The sequence below is a fragment of the Ursus maritimus genome, unplaced genomic scaffold, assembly GCF_017311325.1.
Source record: "Ursus maritimus isolate PB19 unplaced genomic scaffold, ASM1731132v1 scaffold_3, whole genome shotgun sequence".
In the NCBI taxonomy this organism is placed as follows: domain Eukaryota; kingdom Metazoa; phylum Chordata; class Mammalia; order Carnivora; family Ursidae; genus Ursus; species Ursus maritimus.
The window spans coordinates 46,241,578-46,262,204 of NW_024425563.1; the positions used below are offsets into that span (position 1 = coordinate 46,241,578).

At 42.7% G+C, this 20,627-nt stretch overlaps 1 protein-coding gene across 7 annotated transcripts in view; it reads right to left on the minus strand.

Moving 5' to 3' along the window:
- LOC103658932 (cyclic AMP-responsive element-binding protein 5) overlaps window positions 1-20,627 on the minus strand; it is a 131,145-nt gene that overhangs the window by 7,625 nt on the left and 102,893 nt on the right. For 6 of the 7 annotated variants that reach the window (XM_040644139.1, XM_040644138.1, XM_040644137.1 and 3 more), the window contains exons 4-5: window positions 11,891-12,214; window positions 7,624-7,854 (exon numbers count right to left, since the gene is read on the minus strand). In XM_040644139.1, coding sequence (XP_040500073.1) covers window positions 7,624-7,854; window positions 11,891-12,214 — 555 coding nt within the window. The remainder of the gene's footprint in view (window positions 1-7,623; window positions 7,855-11,890; window positions 12,215-20,627) is intronic. The other variant, XM_040644140.1, reaches the window with a different exon arrangement.

A 20,627-nucleotide genomic window follows, 5' to 3' on the forward strand; every position in this document is an offset into this window, starting at 1 on the left:
TCAACAGTGATATTGGCAAACTTTTCTGTTGTGTCTGAATGACATTAAGGATAATATTTAATGGGATTCACCTGAAAGTGTGTAGCCTGCCCTTAATTTGGTCCTCACATTTATCAGGCACTTTTTGAAAAGACCAGATTTTAACTCAAGAGCTGAATCCTATTAAAAGTCCAGAACACACCCTTTAGGTGGTGGACTCTGGAGCCAGGTGACTTGGGTGGGAATCTCCACTCTACACTTACTGGGTGACTCTAGACAGGAAACATAAGTCAGCTGAACTTCAGCGACCTTGTTTATAATTGGGGATCAAACCGGAATAAAGTTCTTTGAGTTGTTGTGAAGCCTGAATGAGGCAATAGATATAAAACACTGAAAATACTGCCTAGCCCATGCTGAGCAATCACTGAATTTAGCTATTCATACTAATCATCTTCACACCGGTAAGCTCGGGTTGACATTCAATATGCAAAGAAAGTGAACGCTGCCCATGCATTGGGAAGAACTGAGCGGCAGAATTAGTGGCTTCAAACTGAAATGCCCTCAGAATTAGCCAACCGATCTACCATCAGATTTCCCAAAAGAATTTCCAAATGGGCTGTAGTTCAACAGAGCACATCCCTGCCTGATGTCTGCTTAGTAGAAGGCATGGAAGCACATGGAACAAATGTTGATGCTCTCCTGGTGGGATGAGGTCAGCCCAGGAAGGCGAGGGGCACTGAAGTTTTGGCTATGATTAAATGAATTTGGTTCATTAACTAGTTTGGCTAATTTCAGTCTATAAACTCTTTCTGCCATTAATACCAGGGTGTTGTGGATTGCGTGTGTGTGTGTGCGTGTGTGTGTGTGTGTGTGTGTGTTTCTTATTTACTTAGATAAGTGCCTCGAATCTCCACTTTATGTAATAATTCACAAAGACTGATTCATGGCTTTGTAGAATAATGTACTTGGCACCACTGTCTACAAATATAAATGTAGAATAGATTGGTTGGTTCTAAGGTGCTTCCACTTGATAAAAGTAAACTGTAAACATAGCACTATCTCAAACAAGCCATTTTATAGTTGATAAATAATACCCTCTCTCTGGCCAATGTTCATTTGTGGCTGCCAGCCATTGTACTCCACATGTGGGAGACTTTCAAAAAACATGCACACAGAAAAGGGTGTTCTAACATTGCTGTCATTAAGCCTGTATGTACGCTTTTGTTCTGAACTTGGCTTTTCAGGCATGTATTTATCACCTAAAAAAGTAAGTTTGGGATTCTAAAAGTTAATTAAAAAATATTTTTGAAACTTGTTTTAAAGAATACCCCGCATTTCCAAATTCATTTGCAAAACATAAGTAATCAAATGTTGAGTAACGTAAATAACAAAATAGTAAGAATCTCATCTACAAAAGCTTTTCTCTTCTCCAAATTTTACAAAATAAAAATGCCTATCTGAGAAATTAGCATTAATGACAAATGGCTTAATTGCTCTTAATCTGAAAACATTCAGGAAGGTGAATTCCATCGCCCACCTCCAAGGGAGTATGACTGATAAGGGGCCCTATCAAAGCCAAAATTGACCGTTGTCAATTCTGGGGTCAGTGGGACAACTTTATTTATAGGACAACTTATTGTAGCCTTAAATACTAATTCTTTCTTCTTTGATTTTATGCCCATTTAAACTCAGACAGCCTTCCTTGCTTTTCCCAGATTCCCTTTGCTTAAAATGGCATGTGTAAAACAAAGTTACTTTTAAACTGTTCAACAGAAGGCAACCCCTGGTTTAAAAAACAAAATAGGGATGTCTGGGTGGCTCAGTAGGTTAAGCATCTGCCCCTGGCTCAGCTCATGATCCCAGGGTCCTGGGATTGAGTCCTGCATCGGGCTCTTCAGCAGTGAGCCTGCTTCTCCCTCTGCCTGCCATTCCCCCTGTTTGTTCTCCCTCTCTCTCTTTGGCAAATAATTAAATAAATCTTCAAAACAAAACAAACAAAAACAAAATGAAAATGGAGAAAAAATATATATATATTTGGCCTCAAAATGAAATGTTATATTATTTGCATTTGGATTATAGATACAGCACTTGTCCAAAATCAGAACCACTAAGACACAACTGCACCCTAAGCTTAACTGCAGATAATGCAGACAATTGTTCTTAGAAAATGGAGTCAAGCTCCAATTTTACTAAATCCTCCCACACTTTTCTTCCATGACCTAGGAAACAACAAATAAGGAAAGATATAAAACAAAACAAGATTCTCTTGCTTTCTTACACTTCTAGAAGAAAAAAAAAAAAATCCCACCTGGTGGCCATCTTGGAGAGGTTGATTTTAGTCTCCGTTTCTTCCCCAACTATGTCCTGCTCTGTCCCACCTTTTCTAGGTAGTGTTCGATCTCCTAGGCACAAAGTGTTCATGACCCTTCCTTAAAAAAACACTTTGAATTCTGTATTTGGAGCTTCTGCAATCACAAGGAGCTAACTGCCTACAATACTTGGCACACCCCAAATTGTTTCCCAATAAACCTTTTGCTTCCAGGAGAGGCCACAATAAAACAGCACCAATCACACCATGAATGGCATATGTGGTGTCTTGGCCTCTAACCAAAGGCCCATACAAAATCAATGACTTGAGTGGCACACTTTGTCTATGGCTAGCAAAGCACTTTATTAATAAACCAATACACTGTAAGTATAGGAACTGAGAACCTGGGAGATTGAGGGTCTGTAAAAGTGTAGGAACCTGAAGACTACTGTGATAACTGATCATCGTTTAAAGATACATGTGAATAAGGACATATTTCTTAAAGTAATGTGTTAGTAATTACATTAGTTATGTTACGGTTGGAAAATGAATGCCAATTAATATTCTCCATAAAGAAGAACACTCAGCCTCTTGTTTAGATCATACACACGTAATTACAGATAAGGATGAAATCAAAGTCCAATGGCTGCAGAAGCAACAGAAATTCATGGGGCAGCTTCCTGCAGGAAAATGAGCTCTCAACAGGGGTTTCAGAATAATACGGTTTGGCCTCCCCAGCTGCCACACCAAACTAATGTAAAGCAAGATGGCGGGACTAGTTCCCTTGTTCCCGCCGGCAACACAGTTGTTTATTCTTTTGAGTATTTCTGTTTCGCCTTCTATGGAGCAAACTAACTTCCTAATAATCGAATGAAGGACTCTATCTTTATTTTTTATTCATTAGTTAACTACTTTTGGTATTCTCAGATAGGCTTGTATTTCGAGTCTCGTATTTCTTGAGCACCTCCCATACTTACAAATCTTATTAGGGTGGACTCCAAAGCTACATCTACAGTCTAGGTTTAGTGCACAACCTCGCATCCTTGTTATGGGTCCATAGTGCTGAGAAAGTCTGTCGAGCCTTCATCAGATTCCACAAGGGAGACTTTGGATTAAGAAAGGTTGAAAATCACTGTCCTAGAGAAAGCAGGGTGGACGGGGGGCTGTGCACACGCATAATCGTCTTCGAGTCTCCACACTGACTGACATAGGAGATGCCAGACTGTATTTTAAATAAAAATCCTTTTCAAGGGAACTCAAGCAGAATCACCTTGAACTCATTTTGGAAGAGAACCACCAGATAGCAAATGTTTCAAAATGCATGAAAGAAATAAAATGTTGCCCGCAGCTCTAGTAGGGAAATAAAAACCAGGCCTTCCAGAGGCACTTTCTCACTCTGAATTACCTTGCTTTATGAATTGAGGCAAATCACCAATTTTTTTACTCCCCTGCATGGGTTATAGTAATCGTTCTAGGTCTTCATATAAAAGTACTTTACAAAAGCCAAGTATTAATAATCAGTATGAATTATCCTGGTGAAATCAGCCCTTCAGTTTTTCATTTTTTGAACCTTGTTTGGGTTTGCTGCTCCAAAGGAGTTAGCCGTTGAGATAGGGACTGTCGGAGGCTAGATGCAGTTGGACTAACCTGTTCTTTAACCCATAAGATTCTCTCGGGGATGAAGTGGTGCCCCTATAGAGACATTCAATACCGTAATAAATACTTTAAACAAGTATTCCAAGAAGTCCCTCAAAGCTACATTTGCAGTTTGTGGCTTTGGGGATGTCGTTTTGTTAATATGATAAACCCAGAATGCTTTTTGGTGCAAGCAGTAGTCTGTGCCAAAAAAATAATTATCAAAATGGGCGCTACACTATAGCCCCTCCCCGCTTATTTTTTCTTTTTTGTAGATTAGCTGAGGCCAGGTTTGGTTCATGTTAAAACAAAGGACTTTCAATTTGTAAGGCAACAGCTCCCATCTGGCCTATTCTCTTGCCAAGTCCCAAACCTGGGCTCATGTGTCTAAAATTTCAGCAGCGACTTAGGCCATGTGTCTTTGCACTAAAAAAGAAAAGCAATTATTTCCATGGGCGACCAGATGATTTCCATACCGTCTACTGCACACTGAGCTGAGCACCACATCGGTCGCTGATGAATTCGGAGCTGCTCTTAGCTACTCCGTCAGAGAAAAGCACGTGGGTTCCTTTAGTTTAAGAATTCTCTACGATGACAGATCCTAGGGTGGTGGGTTGGGTCAAGAGATGACTTGCTTGGGTTCTCATTCTACTACATGCTGTTTCTGTGACTTTCGAGAAGACTCCTCATGTCCCCCCCGGCCTCAGTTTCTCCCTATACAAAAATGTCAGATCGGGTGGTTTCTAGTCTTTCCCTCAATTCCTATACCTGTGTTGACCTCTTGGGTACAGATTTGTTGTGAGACAAGGAAATGAAGTCTGGGAGTTTGACTTTGTTTTCTTAGGTCTGATTTTTTCCAATCTGAAACTCTGCAGCCCAGCTAAAAGGTTCTATGCTGAAAAACAACTCAAAAGTGGCAGCCGGCCATCCAGACCTTGGCTATTCCGTTTGGCTAGAGTTTGTTTGCTTAGCACCTTCCATTTCTGTTTACTTAAAATTTGGCTCACTGGACCAGGCTCAAGAGAGACACCTTTTTCTTTTGACAAAGGTCCAGTAGGAGGGAAAGGGTCATTCAAAGGTAGCAGAATCTGCTTATCCTCTCCAGCATCACAAGGCACGACACAGAGCAGTCAGCATCACCAAAAACACGGGACGGCTGTGGTTTCTGTCCCTCTGAAGCAACGCAGGGGTTGGAAAACACAAAGAATTTAGTCTTTTCAGAGACTGTCCCTTCCTCGGGCACTCCTTTAACAACCAAAAATACTGGTGGCCTTTTGATGGGCCCAAATAGAACTTTTTTCCCCCCTGGTTTTTGGGGGCTAGAATCCTAGTATCTTTTTTCCTTAGCCATGTCTGGTTCTAAAGAATGGTGAAAATTAGTGCATTAGGGTCTTGTAAAGGGTAAATTTACCTTAGGTGTTTTATAAGAGCGATAACATAGAGGCATATGCCAAGTCACGAACATATCTGACCACAAGGTAGACCAGCATCTTCACTTTTCCTGGATCTCTGTTCTGACCTCTTTCTGTTTTCAAGCTCCAGCACCATAGTCAATACACTGAAATACCTCTGCAAGGACTCATTTTAGTTAAAACTGATTTAAACATTTGTGGGCATCTGATATACGCCAACCGGCTATCCATGGCTCCTTCTTCATCTAAGGCAGTGGTTCTCAATCACTAGGGCGGATTTTGCCCCCGGAAGGGATGTCTGACAATGTGTGGAGACTTTCTGGTTGTCACAAGCTGGGGGTGGGGTAGAGGGTGCCACTCATATTTAGTGAATAGAGGTCAAGGATACTACTGAATATCTCCTACGAACAGGATACAATGGACAATGATCAAGCCCCAAATTCAATAGAGCCAAGATTGAGAAATCCTGCCCGTTTTCACGGTCCTCTTGCAAACCTCAGAACTGGTAGTGAATTCCAGGGATTCCCACACTTCGGTCATTGCAGAGCCAGTGGCTGTAATATTTGCTAGATCCACATGCACCAGAGTTTTTATTGACTTAACATGTTTGTACAAATTAACTCATTATTTAATATTTTAGCCTCATCCTTACCAAGAGTGAAACTGAAGGCCTGATGTTCTAATTACATTTTTCAATACACATAAAAATAAAAATATGATTACTCTGAATGTTAAAAGTGCTTACCATCCTCTACCTAAAAGCTTCTCACATACCACTGTGGCTGTGGGGATTCTAGAACTACAGATTTTCAAGTTGCTACAACTTTCGAGGTATTAGAGACCAGCCATCCCACTGTGGCTTGACTCCCTTCAATCACACTCTTGCCAAGTGGTCAGGCAGCCAGTGCTTGGACACTCTAGAGATGGGGAACTCATTCATTTATTCAACAAGCAGATATTGAGCGTAGACACTCAGGGACTCAGCAGGTAAGCTCAACGCTATGCTAGAAACCGGGGGTAGGGAGCAGGGGGAGAGGGCAGTAAGACAAGACACAGCCCCCACCGTCATGCACATAGAAGCCACTGAGGACTTACTACCTCCCCCACATCTGCTAGATATGTTTCCCATTTTCTTTCTCATGTCTATCACAGAAAGGATGATACATTTAGGGGAAAATGTGAACAGCCATATGCAGTCCATGTATAACTCAAACTTTCTTTATATATTTTCAATTTATACATTGGCTGCCCCAAGGCCATTTCCTTTGAATGCACTGAATATGCAAAAGCTTTGGGGGTTTGGCACCCCTACTGTTCCTTTCTAAGGACACACAGAGAACCAGATGGGGGAAGGGGAAGGTGACCTACAAACTACTAAAATGAAGATCCTCCCCATTTGGGACAATCCTTCCCCCCTTCCCTCCACTCTTCAGCCTTTCTCTCTGCTCCTAGAAGCACCGGGCTAGAATCCCCAACTCTTACTGCTCTCCCTGTACTCTTGTCACGTAATCTGTTTAGTGCTCTTTCTCTGCTGGCGGAGAGGGCACGCCTTTTCGTGTGAGGAACACATCATTTGTACAGCGTGAAGTCTGCTGGAGAGGCCCTGATACTAGACTTTCCTCCCCTTCTCTCAAATGCTCCTAGAAGGGGTCTTGTTAGAAAAATGTCCCCCATCGAGCCATCCATGAAAGGGAAAAATCCTGCAAGATTCAAATCTTGTTGAGTTTGAAAACGAGATGGGGACGTGTCTTTTCTTATAGAACAAAATAACAACTATAGAAGTTGCTTTCCCCCAGTAAACAAAAACAGAGGTAATCTAGCGGAAGTCAAAGCAACCCCCGCTCCCCCGTGAATGTAAAGAAGTACCGTTGGGCTGAAGATTTATTACGTGCCAGGTATCGGGAAAACTGCTTTGTAGACATTAGTTCACTTATTACTCCCAACAACTCTATGAGGTTATCATTCCCATTTTATAGATGAGGAAACTGAGGGCCAGGGAGGTTAAACACAGCTCATTGCAGTGTGAACCTCCGTCTGACCAAAGCCTGTAACTCAGTTGGGCAGGTTCTCCCTCCTCAGAACTTTGTAGGCAGGCTGATTTAAAACTGAATGCTTAATTTGTTTTATACAGTGTCCGGGAGTGAATGAAGCTTGGGGAGTAAGCCTGCTGTTGCTCTGTGGGCTAATGTGCTGTATTACTGCTTAGGTCAACAAGTGCCTGCCGGGGGCAGGAAATGCCAACCGTACACAGGGCCTTTGAGTCCCGAGGAAAGAGACAGTGGCCTGCACCTGAAGCTGCATGTTTGTCTGGGTGAGTTCTTCTGCTTTCTTTTCCAGTGACATCACCCAGACCTTCCTCTTCTGTCTGCAGCGGGTGGCAGCTGCCCGGTTCCGTTCCAGAAATTTCCTCCGCCTCTCATCGGGATCCTCGTCCACCACCCTTCGCCGGCGCCCCCCTGTGGGCTGGGGCGGCTGTATTGTCTGGGTTGGCTGCATCTGTTGCGTTGCTGGTGAGACCTGCTGGGCACGAGAGAGAGGAGGGTGTTGGGGACAGAGAAGGAACATGCTGGGTGAGAGAGGAAACCCAAGCTGGTTTTGGAACGCAAAGCACAGAGAGTTGATTGCTTTAGTAAGCAGATCGAACTTGTTTTCTAAGAACGAAGTCAACAATGAAATCATGCTCATGAAAAGAAAAAACATTGCCGAACTATCTTCTGTAATATTTTGGCAAGACGTACAAACGACTTGTGAAACAGAGTCAAATAGATTTTTCCCTGACAGGCATTTGGCTGAATCATGGCGGAGGAAACATTTTTTTTCTCCTTCAGATGTCCAACATGTTGTATTTAAGGTGCATTTATAAAAATTTAAACTGCTAATGCAGGGCTACAGGTGAAAACAGAGAGATCAGGTCTATTGTCACAATATTGATGAGTCTTCTGTCATCTGCAGAAAACTCCTTCTGGGAAGGTTGTGAGCTTTCACTCTCCTGGTGTTAAAACCGTGTTCCTAGAACATACCTCTGGGACATCATCACCACTGTGACTCCTACCAAAAGAACCCTTTGAAGCCCAGAAAGCAGCTAAAATCCTATTTTTACCGTTTCAGAGTTCTTAATGCAAAGGGCCTAGCTGGACCTGCGAATTCCAGATGGGTCCACCTGCTCCTTGGAGCACTGCCGGAGACAGGCCTTTCCAGGTGGCTAGAAACGGGGCCCATGCCATGGATGCCCAGAGCAGCCCCGAGACCTGTAATACACCTTGTCTGTGCTACAGGGAGAGATGGCTGGGAATCCCCCGCTACTTACATTGTAAGGAAACCCTAGGAGTAGCAAAGCACTTTATTAAAAGGTTTTACTACAGTTATAGATTCCTTCTAAGAGCTGCAAGGGGCTCAGCAGTGTCTAGAGTTTTGGAGACTCCTGCCCATACAGCTTTATTTCCCTTCATGAGGCAGACACACAGCACTGAGTGAAATTTCCACGACTGACTCTTTATGTGTCTGGACACCTAATGCTTTCCCTAATGCCCTGTACTCCTTCCCCCTTTCTTCACTCTCAATAAAGGATTTTTCCCCTCTTCTCATTTCTCAGTCACTCAGGCTTATGGCTGTAATATCTATAAAGTTGTTTTACAAGAGACATTTAACCTACAGAAATAACAGGCAAAAAAAAAAAGTGTTTAAAAGAAAGTGCGGCAACCTTTCCTACCACATTCCAATTCTATGATTGAAATCAATCAGAATGACTGTAATTGCACTAATAACGGCTACTGGTTGACGTCAGCCGACTGAAAGTGATATATTTTAATCCTAAACTCTATCAAAGCTAATGTGACTCACTGTAGAAGAATGAGGCTCAGGACTGAAGTTGGATTGCATCTTGGTAATTTTATTTAAACCAGAGACATTTTCTAAAACTGCTTATTGGTGTTTCCTTTCCTCCCAATCACAGAGAAATAACAAAATAAACTAAATGTCGAAGCTTTTACTCGACAGAGTGGCTGGTGAAGATGTAATCCTTGTTACTGGCAAAGGTTTAGCACTTGTCATTTCAGATGCTAGCTGCTGAGCTAACTACCTCAAAGCAAAGCATTAGGAAGGAACCTGTGAACTTGAACTTGGTTATTTTTGCCTGTATCATTTCTTTTTGAGAATCTGTGATGTCTAATCATCAGCCCTGGACAAGATTCTCAAATAGGCAAAACTGGGTTTGAATCTCCATTGCCAAGACCTCACATTTGATACTGTATTCCCCCACCCCAACTTCAACCAATCTTTATCTCTGACACTTCTCCTGTGCCTTTTCCCAAGGGGGTAAGTTATGTGGTGGTTTCAGGCTCACTCCAGGTTCAAGGTTCAAAGTGTAGTTTGGATAAGAGAAATTCCTGGTGACTGAGGAGTGACACCAGGACTCTGAAATCACATCCTTACATGCAGGAGAATCCTAAGAAGCCAGGAAAAGTGTAAATGCAACTCTAAGACCAGAATTTATGTCCCTGGTAATTATTGTTACTTATTTTATTTTTAAAATAGAATCCTGTTGGCATAGATGCTCTGAAGCTTTTGATAAAAAATAATGAATGTTATTTTATAAAGACTAATGTGTTCCAAGTCAAATTAGAATCTCATAGTCAGGAAGGCCTTAATAAACTTCTGTTCCTAATGCTCTAATCATCATACGCTTAAGCAATATGACAAGATCTCAGTAACCAGCCAAGTTCATACAATTTAAGAGTGGGATTTTGAGTACGGTCTGAATGATCTTGTTCAAATTTTAACAAGAGCAACCTGTACTCTTTTTCTTTAGTATGTGATTAAAAAGCAACTGTTTGTGCAGCTAATTATAATAGCAATTAACTAATTGCATATACAATTGGCCACTTGAAATAGAGGGCAATTGGCTAATTGGTAATTAGCTAATGAATAGCTTTTACATTCAACTAACGGTTAAACTTGTCTGTGAAGTAACTTGCTGACAAGGCAACCAAAGCTCGATGCTATGCTTTTCCTTAAAACTAATAAGTTCACATGTGAATTTGCCTATCTTTGCACTTCTAGTTTTCTTGGTCCCCTCTAACTGCCTCCATGTCCTACTGCGGCATTTGACTAAAGGTGTTCTGGACGGCATTTTATTGCTGAATTACTTGCTAAACGTCTATCCTATAACTTCAGTTTGGAATTAGTCAGGGCTAACATGTACTGATACCCGTGCCAAGGGTTTTACAGCCATTCTCTTAATACTCCCAAAAGTTGATGAGTTTTGTCTATTACTATCCCATTTTGCAGGTGGGACGACTGAGGCTTAGGGAGTTTAGCTGACTGACCATAGTTACCTAGCAAGTAAGGTGGGAAAAGAATGACAGACTTTTCACTCCAAAGCCTGCACTCTTACTTGCTATATAGAATTCCTCTAATGACCTTTGCAAAAGTAAGCTGACCTAATGAATAAGCTTATCTATTGAACAGATCAGAGAGTTGCTTGTGAATGACCCATTTTGTGGATGGCCGTCCAAGTTTGGTATGTGTTAGAGGTGAGGGTTCTAAGGCTCCCAAACTGCCTAGGGTGAGGTCCGGAGGCAGGCGATGGAGGAGATGGTGAATAAGTGTTATTTGGCGATTCCAAGCTCCCAACACCACTCTGACCCAACCGGTCAGAACCTGGCAGTGTGGAGTGGGTGGAGGGGCCTGACAAAGGTCACCCTGCTTGAAGATCCAAAGTGTCTAGGGCTAGCCTTGCTCCTAGACATGCCCTTCATCCACTTACTAAAACTTACTCGAGTACACGGACCCGCCTCTCTTCTTGGGCTGGGTGACATAACGTCTGCCTGGTCCCCCAACCCTCTTTCAGTTGCGTCTAAATGCTGGCTTTCTTTCTAGCCACTTCTGGTGACTCTCCACCCCTGGGATTTGGCCTTTCTCTAGAACCAATCATCTACAGAGCTTGGCTCTCTGACTGCTTCCTCCAACGCATTTCACACTAGGTGGCATGAGTCACCTCTCTTCCTCACTGACACAGCACCTTATGCCCCATCATCCCTTCCCGAGCTTCTTTGTCCGCCTGGAACTGTTATTGTTTAGATTTTAGCATTTAGTGTTATTCAGAAGACTGTCCACTGTATGTAACTTCCATTTTACAGGTACCAAAATTGAGTCTCTATATTACAAAGCACTGCAGGTAAGACCATGGCTAGGATTAACTTAGTTTTCTCGTTCTTTATTCACATCTTTCTTCAGATGCTTCCATTCTTCCTAATCCTCCCATCAGCATTACTTTTTTAGAGTTACCTTTGTAACACACTGTAAAAAAATCCAGATTTTGGAGAACTTGAAGTTTACATTTGCCCCCAGAGACTAGACCTGATATTTACCATATAATTTCTAGAACCTAGGATTTGGGAGGGTCTCACCAGTGGCCGTGATCTCCTAAGAAAGAACAGAGCTCCCCGAGGGTCAGAAAGACCACCCACGCTCATCAAACCAGGTTGCTGCCGATGGGCCCTGTCTTAGAGCTCGCACTGATAACAACAAGGGGGAAAGAGATCATAAAAGGGTCTACCTGTGCTTGGTTGCCGGAGTGCAGGGGCGGGTGTGGCGAGGTCTGGTGATGTGCAGGGTGCGCGTGGAGGTGGGAGTGGGAGTGATGATGCGGGTGGCTCTGCTGGTGGTGGGGCTGCGGGTGAGGGTGGTGTGCTGGGTGCTGGTGCTGGTGTGGGTACGGGTGATGGGCTGGCAGTGTCTGGTGCTGATGCGGGTGTGAGTGCATGTGATGGTGCGGCGTCTGGTCCTGCCGGGAGCCCATCATTTCCATCATGTGTCCCATGGTGCTCATAGTCCCATTTGACATGGCAGCAGGGTGGTGAGTCAACGCGGCCTTCAACCTCTGAAACAGAACAAAACAGGGACAACTGAGGTCAGTCGGGTACAGAAGAGGGATTTTGAATCAAAAGGACTCTCATTTTCAATTCTATGTTATGGTACTACTGCTAATAATTGTTTATTGGTTGGCGGTATGACTTTTATATTAATTTCAAATTTTCACACATATTTTAGTAGGTAGGAGGGTCAAGTCAGCTGAAAATGTTAATTCAACTGTCACGCATGAGCAGGATACCCTGTCAAGATTTAGACAGTCTACTAACTTCCAACTATCGATTATTCATCACATCCTATTGGCAGCTGAATGTAAGTATAAACCAAAGAAAACCATTCAGGGCGATAATGTCACTAAACAAAGGGCTCATCTGATTCAGCACTGTGTTCTGAAAGGGTCACAAGAATAAAGATTCCTTCCTCTCAAAGGACTTCTTGAATACATACAAAGAGGAAATAACTTCAAATTTCAGAATACAGGAATAGTACTGATGTTATTTTAGGGCTTCAAATTAGATTCATAATGTATAACTTTTGGAGGCAGTAGGTAGGTCTTCTCCATTTGTTACCATAATATTTCTTTCTTTCTTTTTTTTAAGCTTTTATTTATTTGACAGAGAGAGAGAGAGAGAGAAAGAAAGAGGGCACACAGGCAGAGCAGCAGGCAGAGGGAGAGGGAGAAGCAGACTTCCCGCCGAGCAGGGAGCCGGATGTGGGGTTCGATTCCAGGACCCTGGGATCATGACCTGAGCCAAAGGCAGACACTTAACCGACTGAGCCACCCAGGCACCCCCATGATATTTCTCATAGTCCCTTCTGATAGCCCAATTTTTCTCACACGAGAACTTTCTTCTGATTTTGGGAAGGAAGTGAGGGACATGAAAAGATCTGGAGGATTGCATTTTTTTTTTAAAGATTTTATTTATTTATCTGACAGAGATAGAGACAGCAGTGAGAGAGGGAACACAAGCAGGGGGAGTGGGAGAGGAAGAAGCAGGCTCCTAGCGGAGGAGCCTGATGTGGGGCTCGATCCCATAACGCCGGGATCACGCCCTGAGCCGAAGGCAGACGCTTAACGACTGCGCCACCCAGGCGCCCCTGGAGGATTGCATTCTGCAGTTTCTTTGATTGCGGTAACACCGGGCATATTTCTAACACAAAAGCATTATCCATTAACAAGCACACAGACGTGCACGCAAGTAACTTGTACCTGAATCTAAAGCAGGGACCAGCAAACCTTTTCTAGAAAGTCAGATAGTAAATGTTTTTACCACTGCACGCCTTATGCTCTCTGTCACAACTACGGAATTCTGCTCTTTCAGTGCAAAAGCAGCTGTAGACGATACGTAAATGAATGGGCATGCTGTGTTCGAACACAACTTTATTCAGGGACAGGAAGTTTGAATTCTCTGTAATTTTCACATGACATGAAATGCTATTCTACTTTTGATTTTTCATCATTTAAAAATGTAAAAACCATTTTTAGCTCATGCGCTGTGCAAAATTAGGCAGGGGGCCAGATTTGGCCCATGGGCCATGGTTTGCTGGCCCTGATTTAAAGAATCAGTTGGTAATCAGCTTAGTCACAGTTTCTTCAAAATTGCCTTTTCTTGTACACAGGCAATTATCATCATATCCTGAGGGGCACAATGTGCTAAGTACTGTATAATACAGTTATTCCCTGGAAACGTATCTTCTGCAGTCATGATAGTCTGGTTGGCAAGCTCACACTGGCTCCATGAAGTATTTGCTAGGGGACTCAAAGTTCTCTCCTGATGTGTATTCTTATCTGATTAATGATAGTGGTGTGCCATCACTGCGGAAAGGAAGAGCTGTATTTAAATGAGGGTCAAAGCAAACAGGCTCCAGCCCTGTACGATATTAATGATTCCTGACTGGGTAGAGTAAGTTATTGATAAATACCAACTGAATTTAGCAAAATCTTTAAACACAAAGAACCTCCACTTGGTTTCTTTTTAAAGATTTTATTTATTTATGTGTGTGAGAGAGAGAGGCAGAGATAGTGAGATAGAGAGAACATGATCGGGCAGGCTCCCCACTGAGCAGGGAGCCCAAAGCAGGACTCGATCCCAGGACCCTGGGATTGTGACCTGAGCCGAAGGCAGACGCTTAACCGACTGAGCTACCCAGGCGCCCCAAGAACCTCCACTTGTAAAAGAAAAATAAAATAAAAGGGAGGGAAGTATGTGACAGACTTTATCTTAATATTAGATAATCGTTGAAAACATTTCCTACATCCAGATTCAGTGAATCCTAAGCCTACTTGCTTCCTCTTTCATGAGTATCAGCTACTGACCTTCATCATAGTAATCCTGAAGAAAGTAAGCTTCCAGAATCTCTGAAAGATTAGATGCTGGGTATTGTGTTTATTCCTAAACAGAAAAATGAACTCATACTCCTCAACTCCACTTTTTAGAAATGACTTCATTATTTTTATAAAAACGTTCAATATAAAAAATTTAAGCAATGCTTGAAAGTACAGTAAAGTCAGCAACCAATGACCAAATGCACTATTTATATTTGGTGGGTGAATGGCATTCCAGACAACTTTCTATATGCATATGCGGAAGTGAAGGAACAAGTAGGATAATTTCATCACGGTGGGATAATAGCATGGAACTTCAGGGTTCTTATTTGAATATAACAGAAGCAAAAGAAGTAAAATAGTTAATTAATTAATTAATTAATTAATTAATAAAAAATGAATTGCCAGACTTCAGATACATGTTTCTTTATCCTAAGAAAAGCTTCTAGATGACATCTCCAAACTTAAGGGTGAAGAAAATTATGAAAAAGATTATACTGAAATCACTGTTCTTTGGTTTTGTTTTCTTTTTTAGAAACTGGGTAGTATTGATAAACTTTCTCAACTATTCTTTGTAGTTTCATTATTACAAAAACATACAGCTATATAGTTAAAAAAAAATCAACTCCTACAAGAATAGGAGGTGAAAGACTAAAAAGCCACCTGCCTACCCTTTCCCCCTAAGCCCCAGGCCCAAGTGACTTGCCTTTGTTCTCCTTAGCAATGTATTTTTGACACCTTTCAGTATGCGTAAAAATAGCCAATAACAATGGCTGGCATTACTTCGGCTCTCAGTGCAAGCCACTCCTCAGTCTCACCTAATCCTTAGAACAATCCTGCAAGGCTGAGCGAGAGACTAAGCCGCCTGCCCAAGCTCCCGCACCACGGGAGAGGGGTAGAGACACGCTACCTCCACAGCCTGTTCTCTAGACCAAGAAAGAAGGTGCCTGAAGGCGTACCACACACATTTGCCAAAAACAGGTATAAACTACGTTATGCCACCTCCTCATCATCAAAAGAAAGGGAGAAAGAAGAGATAGGTCTATGATAAAATGACAAGATGTCGTTGCTGCATGGTACAGCGCACGGTTACTCAGCACACAGTGAAGATCCAGATATACTCTTTCTGAAACTTGGCAAACAGGAGAGTGAATGTAAGAATTTCCAGGAAGCTCCACTGTAGCATAGGATCCTGGGCTTACCATGATCACCTCCCCTGTTACATTTGTGAAGAATGGATGCTTAAGGTATCCCCCTCCCAACGTCCCCCCCATCTGATAAAGTACATGCGTCCCTTTTTCCTGTCCCTACTTCCTCCTAACCCTTTGTCTTTCTGATGTTCAGAGGACAACATGGCGTATGCATAGACACTGGGTGGTGTGGCCCTGCCTTCCCATCAGCCCCTGCTCTTCCCATGCAGGCTCCATAGGCCTTTACATTTGATAGTCTTCTTGCCTGAAATGCTCTTTCCCTTTCTTCAGACATTTTATTTTTATTTTTTACAAGACTTATTCATATTTATTTTCTAGAAGGAGAAAGCGAGAGAGTGCACGTGAGTGGGGTGAGGAGCAGAGGGAGAGAATCTTCAAGCAAATTCCCCACCTGCTCAGCCTGGAGCCTCATGGAGGGCTCCATCCCACGCCCCATGAGATCACGACTTTAGCCAAAACCAAGAGTGGCACGCTTAACCAACTTAGGCACCCAGGCGCCCCTCTTCAGACATCTTATAACTCTTAGCTCTTGGCTCCTCCTTAGTAAAATTCTCCCGGTCTCCTGGTCAAAATCAATTACTGTTATTGCATAGTCCCAGTAGGGCCGTATTCCTCTTTTTTTTTTTAATAATTTTTTTTTATATTATGTTGGTCACCATACAGTACATTCCTAGTTTTTGATGTAAAGTTCGATGATTCATTACTTGCATATAACACCCCGTATGCTAAGCAAAATAAGTCAAGCAGAGAAAGACAATTATTATATGGTTTCACTCATTTATGGAACATAAGAAGTAGGAAGATCGGTAGGAGAAGAAAGGGAAGAAGAAAGGGGGGTAAACAGAAGGAGGAATGAACCATGAAAGACTATGGACTCTGGGAAACAAACTGAGGGCTTCAGAGGGGAGGGGGGTGGGGGAATGGGATAGGCTGGTGTTGGGTAGTAAGGAGGGCACATATTGCAAATTCCTCTTTTTTTTTTTTTAAAGATTTATCTATTTCATTTGACAGAGAGAGAGACAGCCAGCGAGAGAGGGAACACAAGCAGGGGGAGTGGGAGAGGAAGAAGCAGGCTTCCAGTGGCGGAGCCTGATGTGGGGCTCGATCCCAGAATGCCGGGATCACGCCCTGAGCCGAAGGCCGAAGCTTAGACTGAGCCACCCAGGCGCCCCAGCATATTCCTCTTTTTAATTCGGTTTGTAGTTATGATTTTTAATATGATTTTTCGGTTCCTATCCATCAAGCATCCCAGAGTGTAAACTTCATGAGAGCAGGAGCCACGCTGGATTTTGCTCAGTGTTAAAGTCACAGCTTTAGCACAGAGTCTGGTACATAGTAGGCACTAAATTCATATTTTTGGAATGAATGTACAGATGAAAGAAAGAAAAAGAAAGAGAGGGAGAGAGGAAGGAAAGAAGGAAGGAAGGAAGGAAGGAAGGAAGGAAGGAAGGAAGGAAGGAAGGAAGGATGGAAGGGAGGGAGGGAGGGAGGGAGGAAGGAAGGGAGGAAGGAAAACTTGTGAGGCTCATGAGGATGCAGCATTTGCATCTTGGATCACTGCAGGTGCTATTTGTCTGGAAGGATGATTTCATCAGTCAACCAAAGTCAGCAGAAAAGACTACAGAAGTCACGTAGGCAGACAGGTGGCAGAAGTACTGTCAAAAGAGCTTCCCACTCCGCACCCGGTCTGTCCTCTCAAAAATGATAACAGAAAAAATAAAATGTAAAGAAACAAAAGGAATGTGCCTTAACTTTCTCTTGATACATTTTTCCTGGAAAAGTGGCATGGAAAATTGAAAAGCTGTTCAGTAGTGGGTCACTATGTTATCCCTTCAACGCTACAAACAACCTTCCCACCTTTAATTAGGAGCAAATGGAGCCTGACAAATAAATACTATGCAGCAGATCTTCATCTCAAATAATTAGCTTGTCCTGTTAAGGGAAATTATTTGATTGCCTCAAGTCTATTCTTGCATATTTCACGCCAAGACAATAACACTAGTAAGGCTTATAACATTCCATTTAACTATTTATTCCCTCAACAAATATTGACGGGGCTTCTACCATGTGCCAGGCACTGTGTTAGGCACATCCTTATTTGCACTACCTGAAGGAAATGGGGGACACATAAAACCAAAGCTTTTTCAGCACTGGGGAGAAAACACTTCGGCGAGGAAATGAAGACTTCCAAGCACCCCTTAGAGAACCTTAGGCCTTGGGGTTGAGTCTACCATCTGAGCACCAGCCTGTGTCACCTATGAAGGAAAGCAGCGCCAGTAAATGATTACTGGGGACTTCTCAAAGTCCTCAAGAGCCTACTGCTTCCCTGTATCCTGGTGCCAACGCGAATCACTGCACTGTAAATCATTATACCAAATATAGATATTTGTACCCCACTCTTTCAGGGATGATGAATGAGCATTAAATGAGTCCAAGCTGTATTTTGCAGAATGATTTTTCTTTTTGAAGCTGAACTGTGTCTTGTTTTAAATAACATTCTACGCAATGCCAAGAAAAGGCAAGGGAGAGAGAGGAAAATTAATGAGCAAATAAACATATATTTTTCAGCTATAAAAACTAGGGCTCTTACTGAGGTGTGGCTGCAAGAGAGAAAAAAATGATTCTGTTTACTTTCTCTCATCCTCTACCACATCCATTTATTTGAGAGAGCAAATCAGGAGAGACAGCGAGAAGCCTGACACAGCTGGTTTCAGTCAATAAGGGTCATTTTCCTTCGGTCTGTGTATTTTACAAGATCCTTGTTCACTGTTCCCGATGGGAGAGTGGTGGGCCCGCTGCCCAGCATCTGAGCCCTGGTCAGAAACCGGCTATCAACCTTGTCCCATCCTCTGCTCCCCCACCAGGGCTCCGCCACGCCCCGCGCTTGGATCTCCAGCTCCGGGCACTTCTGCACCGGGAGGTTCTTCGGGAAGCCCAGGTACCCGCGCACCGTCATTACCGCCACCTGGGTGCCTGCATGTGCGCCTGCGTGAGCACACACGCACATGACACACCCACCCACACCCACCGCAGGCAATTTATCTCCCATTAACAACTCGCTCTTGCCAATTAGAAACATTTGTGGAACTGTAAAAACATTTCTTCTCCATCTTCAGCGCGGCCGATTGCTTATGTTTTACAGACTCTGAAAGCCAAGCCGAATTAAACATTATTTGAAATTCAGCTGGGTGGGGGTGGGGAAGGCTGGAGCATTCTTTGGAGAAAGGTTTTCATTAAGAACGGCTGTTGGGTTTTGTTCCAGAAGAGAATGTGATAACATCAAAATGTAGTGTTGCTGAGTTGACCACAAGTAAGAGGCCGTCTATATGAAAACAGGGCAAAATCCGGATTCGTATTTCCTTTCGAATACAGGGTAATTGCCATCAGCGGCCTCCCCAAGGTATTGCCCGAAATGTAATTTCTTTTTTCTTTCTCTTCCCCAAAGATAACTGATCAGGTGAGATGGTCAACACAGGCTTCTGAATGGTCCAAACGGTCACTGGGGCGAGCCCGGGTGCCTTCAACCAGAGGTGTCCTTGCAGTATCAATGACTACTGACTTGCTCTAGGGGGTCAAGGATTTCTGATTTTAAGTCTCTGAATTAGTAACAAACTAAAACGAAAAGAAAAAAAATCAAAAAACAAAACCTGATATTTATCCACTGAATTTTAGGGCCTTATATGGCCAGTTGGGATCCCCAAATGCTCCCCAAACTTAAGGAGAGGTAGGGATGGGCAGAAAGAGACCTGTCACATAGTGCCATGGGTCAATAACGTAAACTTCGAGCTTTATTTTGCCAAGATAGAAATACTTTTTATTAAAAAAAAGATTTATTTCGGAGAGAGAGAGAATGCTAGCGGGGGTGGCGGGGGACAGCGGCAGACAGAGAATCCCCAAGTAGACTCCCAGCTGAGTGCAGAGCCCGATGCAAGGCTCGATCCCAGGACCCCGTGATCCCCAACGGAGCTGAAATCAACAGTCAGCCGCTCAACTAACTGAGCCACCAGATGCCCCTAGAAATAGTTTTAATGCCCAGGTTCACATCTGGGCTTCAGGATGTCCACTGAAAATGATCGTATAACTCTGCTAGTGTCATGGATCTTAAAATCCACCTTTATTTCAGGATCGTCATTGGGATAATTAACTAAAATTATACCTGGCTTAATCGCTTAGAATAAAACAGGCTTCTTTCAAAACTTTCATCCTGTCACTCCGTGGTTTATTTAGCTCTGATGGTTTCAGAATTTAAGTATTCATCTGCTTTAGGTTTGGTTTGGTAAATAAACTTCAAATTAAGTCTACCAGGTTGGAAGGAGAGATGATCCAGGAAGGGCATGATGCTATGAAGTCAAGAAGGAAAAAAAATATTCATACTCTTTGTCATGTTGCCACTAAAAAGTATGAACTCTGAATATATCAGAGATAATGTAGTTAGTAAAAAAAACCACAAAGAAATTGTATTCTAAACCAACAGTACGCTGGGAAACGATGCAAGGACATCTCACAAATAAGGATGATACCTCAGAAAAGTAGATCTTCAGCAGTTTTAATAAAAGCAAGGAAAAGATTTGGTGTTTGATTTCACTCTCCCATTTTCCACCTGTGGATATAACTTCTAAAATGAGGAAAAGCAGACCTAAGCGCTAGGTGATATGTGAAACTGTGGTGGTTAAAAAGCTAAACAAGCCCCAGAGAGAAATCTTAGCCATTTCCCTGCCAGCGTTTTTCCTATTAATATCTAAATCATATATTCATTACAGTTCTGCTAGGGCGAGCCTTTGAAAATTCTTATTAAATGAAGAAGTAAGTGACTGCACATTTATAGAATTATTTTATTGCAGATACCACTTCCTTGCATCTCTTTGACTCAGTGGCTGCCTTTTATA